Below are 4461 nucleotides of genomic sequence, written 5' to 3'. Positions count from 1 at the left end.
TAATGTAATAATAAGAATCAGTCTTTCTAATGTTATATAAAAATAGACTCCACAACGGCTTACCGTCATATTCAAATGTGAACCAAAATGGACTACCTTTGTGTACAGGGACACTGAAAAATGCCTCAACATGTTGAATCGGCGTCGGGAACACCACCGGAAGTCGGACAAACGGATAACACTGATTGGCTGTTCAGCTAGCGAATCAGTGCATGAGAAGCGTTAACGGAAGTGAGGGAGGTAAACAAATGATTTAAAATGGAAGATGGAACACACACGGACGGCTATTTCACCTCATCGGTTTATAGAGCTCCTGTTCGTTCATGTTTTCAATGGACGAGAGTGAACATGGAAAGAAAAACGCTATTTGTTGTTTGTTTATATCACGGAGTCTGTTCTTCTTCTCTGTCTTCCGGTTGTTCCGGTTGTTGCCTCTTTTGAATGATGAATACAAACTACCGCCGCCTGCTGGTAAGGAGAGTTATTGCCACTCACGCATGCGCAGTTCATACATGCTCGGCTCGGATTTGCGGTGTGTTCCAGTGCGCGAAGTTGGCAAATACGCAGGAGAGTCCGGCGACGCAACAGTCGGTGTCGGCGTCGTCGACTTCTCAGGTGACTGGCCGGTGTATCTGGGCCTTAAGTCATAACACTTATGTCTAAAGTAAAAGCCCAGTAGACTTGAGCCAACTGTGATTATACATATTTGCTATTTGTGGCATTCAGATTTGCTTTGGACCTTTTTAAACTGAATAACGGTAATTTAATTTTGGTCTTCATTATTGTACGTTGCGAACCTACATTTCTCCCAAAAGAAGACGAAATATTGATTAACAATAAAATGCCCTTAGCTGAGAAATGAATCGCTACATAGGTAAAGATTCACGTCACTGCTGAATGTATCGATTTGATTGTCTATAATCTTTGTTCTACGTGTCATTTTTTAATGCAGAAAGAGTACAGACCACGCAGAAGAGGCGCCGTGAAGAGGGTCCACATAGAGGCTTCAAATCGCTAAAGCAGAGCAAATAGTGTGCAAAAGGTCGATTAAAAAGGGAGTCCCAGTCAGTCTGGAACTTTTGGATAGCGTCTTTATCTGCACTGGCATCAGCTGACACAGAAGCAGCTGTAACTAACAACCATCGCTAACCATACAATTCCTTGTTCTTCAAATAAGACATGTTATGCATCCCAGGAAAGGCGGAAAGCATTTAGACTATAATTGAAGACAAAGAACCCTGGAACTGCGAGATGTAAAAGGCAAAAACATTTGATCTCCAGTATCCACATCCAGCTGTTGTGAAGACCTCTATTGTCTTCCACTACAGTATGTCAACTGTTGATCGTTATCATCAATGTTCTCATTCAAGTGATGGGAACATATAACACATTCTGGAGTTGCCTACCTGACATATAGGACCTGGATAACACACAGTGGTATCTTTCTGAAATATCTCCCAATATTTCTTTAGAGAGACAAATATTGGGAAATAAATACATTTTTCATAAATGTACATAACGTGATTCCAGTTTTTAAAAGCTCTGGACACTAAAAGGAGATGTACAGTAATGAAAATACAACCTCACTGTCAGGTTTGACAATAAAGAATGCCTTTATAAAGGCTATCGGACATGTTTTCAATATTTATTGTTTTTATTTCAAACTTTATATATCTGGTTGTGTGGTTTTACAATACCTTTTGTAAATAATGTGTTACGAAAAAATAAACCTATTGGATATGCATGTCATTTTCTCCCATGTGATTGTAAATATTATATTTTTGTATAAAGAATGACTCAATTAAAACTGTATTGGAATGGCAATAAATGACAAACATTGTTATATAATTTTGATTCATCCTTTTATTTGCACTTTCTGTAAAATGGTTTTATCACACCATTCTCTCAACAAGAATGAAGGTATTAGTATGCCTTTTTAAAGTCTGATAATCCTGCATAATGTTTTGTGTTGACATCTAGCCATGCGAAATATTCTCAGAATGCTATACTTTCAACGAATTTGCAAAAAAGATTAAACCAAGTTTGTACTCATAACCCCTTATGCCCCATAGTCAATATTTTTCACGCTGAACATCTATAGAATTTTGTTTTCCGAGAACAGCTTTAAAGGGGGGAAATATCTGCTCTTGTTTTAATTGAAGAGATTGATATATCCCATTCATAGGTTTTTTTCCGTTCTAGATCAAACCAAATAGAGGGGACATGGTTGTTTCCAGGAAATACTCAAAAGTGTACTTGAGTATATTGATATATCTATTTACTCAAGTACACTGCCAAAATGAACTATCGCATGCAAGCAGCGTTTAACAATCAATACATTTGCCAATGGCTTATCAAGCTTTATAACCCTCATTTGTGGTAATAAATATTTGATATAATAGGTTGTTTTGTATAGGGCTTGGCTTAGTCTGTCCCCTTCACTCTTATTAAACTGTTTAAGAAAATACAATTATTACAAAAGGAGGTTTAATATTCTTTAACCAATGTAATGTATGAGGGAGTCACGTTGTGTGAGCATCACGCAGCGTTGTGCTGTTAGCCTCGAGCAGGCTTTCTGTAGGAGGCAGCACGCTGTGAAAATCTCATTGAGAATCCACTGTAGCTCCTCCGTGTCCAATGGCTGCTGACGGTCAGTGGGCGGTGATAGTTGAGTTCAAGCCTCTATAAATTGTTCCGGCACACAGAGGCAGGTAGAGTTGCCGGTCCTCGATCCTGTGTTTGTTTGACTAACGCTGAAGATGGAAAATACCCAGGACAATTTGCAGAGGAAGCCTGTTCGCCTCATTGCGGCTGCCTGCAATGACATGGGCATCGGGAAAGAGGGGGAAATGCCCTGGAGTTTACCGTAAGAGTGAAACCTTTGTGATGATGTCTCTTATGTGACTCATTCAGTCAGGAAATGTCTCTAGTCTATATAATGAGATGTTGCTGTATCGAAGAGAGCCTCTGTATAATATAACCGGTCTGGCCCTGTCATATAGGCTACAATTTGACTTGATATTGATATGCTGGAGCCTTTGTATCCACATGTGTGCAATATGACAGCCCAATGGTGAGTATTTCCAACTATTAGCTTGTATCCCACTATCTCCCAACCTCTAGGAAAGTCTAGTGGAAAGTTTACATAGCCCATGAAAGCAGCTTCTAAGAGCTATTCTCACTGTCAAATGTGTATTATTTTTCCATCAATGTGTACCAGAAGTGTCAATATAGGCTACATGCATACTTTGTTGGAGGTGATGATGCAATGTAAATCGACCCGCTGTGGGACTAATAAAGGAATTTTGATCAAACAGCTGTGAGCCGACATAAAGCTTTGGACAACTTTGCAATATTTCTAAATGACAAATGAAAAATTGTCATTTTATTTCCTTGATTATGTCATTTGATGAAAGCAGTGTATGCTGAAGTTCTTGGTGTATACAGTAGGTGAAAGCAGCAGCAGTGCTAGTTGAGAGAGACAGTACTCATAAAAGCAGTGTCTTTTGAGCTTATACAACATAGTAAAATCTGAAAAAGAGTTGTTCTGATGTTTTAAAACTATACATCTCATTATGGGGCATCCTGTGCTGTATGTGGAAACTGCATTCGGCTACATGGGGTTATTTTTGCTTAACAGCTAACTTTTGTCTGCCTGATTTTAATATTCAACATTTCACCCTTACAGATCTGAATTCCAGTGGTTCCTGAACAAAGTCACAACGGTGTCAAGACCAGGTATGCCTCAACGTCCATATTTCATCATATTGTCGCCATCTTATTTAGGGCTGGATTTTAAAAGCTGAAAAAGTTGAGATGTGGAAAGTCAAATATGCTATTCTTTTTTGTTTCAGGAAAGTTCAATATGATGGTGTGGGGGAAAAAGTCCTGGTTCTCCCACCCAGAAAGTACTTTCCCACTGCCCAATATTCTTCATGTGGTGCTGAGTTCGACACTGGAGTGAGTGCTCTCTCTCACTAACATCTGCTTTGAGATTCCAGTTTTGTTTGGGTTACCCAGAAACCAATCCCAGATTTCTTATTGTTCTTGTGAAAATAACAAACTTTTCTCCTCTTACAGCTCACCTCCAGATCATGCCCACTTTGTGGGGTCAGACCTAGAGGCAGCTGTCCGCCTGGCTGGGAGCCCCCCCCTCGCTGACCTGATAGAGACCATCTGGATTGTTGGAGGAGTGCAGGTCTACAAGGTAAGCGTGTTTCATTGAAGCCTCGTGATACATTATGGCAGAGAGCACGGCAGGAAAATTAGTTTTGGGCAATCAGCTATGGCCCCTTTCCTCGCATGACTCCCAGCATAAGGTGACCAGATTTTCAAAATTAAAAACGGGGACATTTTGAGTTTTGCGGTCAATATATCATTAACATATCCACTTTTCTTCACTGTTAAAGAAAAAAGGGGAACAATTCTGGTTCAATGTAATTCGAACATTTGAACGACGAT

The 4461-nt window shown here is 39.7% G+C and overlaps 1 protein-coding gene across 1 annotated transcript; it reads left to right on the top strand.

Moving 5' to 3' along the window:
- Window positions 1-2563: 2563 nt before the first annotated feature.
- LOC104947379 (dihydrofolate reductase) lies at window positions 2564-4225 on the top strand. The gene is made up of 4 exons (XM_010773381.1): window positions 2564-2866; window positions 3689-3738; window positions 3855-3960; window positions 4081-4225. Exons 1-4 carry the CDS (start codon window positions 2760-2762, stop codon window positions 4223-4225), a joined length of 408 nt encoding a protein of 135 aa, XP_010771683.1. The 5' UTR covers window positions 2564-2759.
- The last annotated feature ends 236 nt before the right edge of the window (window positions 4226-4461 follow it).

The sequence above is a fragment of the Notothenia coriiceps genome, unplaced genomic scaffold (assembly GCF_000735185.1).
Source record: "Notothenia coriiceps isolate Sejong01 unplaced genomic scaffold, NC01 NC01_scaffold00012495, whole genome shotgun sequence".
Classification (NCBI taxonomy): domain Eukaryota; kingdom Metazoa; phylum Chordata; class Actinopteri; order Perciformes; family Nototheniidae; genus Notothenia; species Notothenia coriiceps.
Note: the sequence above shows the minus strand (reverse complement) of the source record. Positions and strands in the feature narration are given on the sequence as shown.

Bases quoted from the DNA above. Each gene is read 5' to 3' on its own strand.
- LOC104947379 (XM_010773381.1), top strand. From the start codon at position 2,760: ATGGAAAATACCCAGGACAATTTGCAGAGGAAGCCTGTTCGCCTCATT. The intron at 3,739-3,854 runs GTATGCCTCAAC...TTTTTGTTTCAG, and splicing joins CACAACGGTGTCAAGACCAG to GAAAGTTCAATATGATGGTG. The intron at 3,961-4,080 runs GTGAGTGCTCTC...CTCCTCTTACAG, and splicing joins GTGCTGAGTTCGACACTGGA to CTCACCTCCAGATCATGCCC.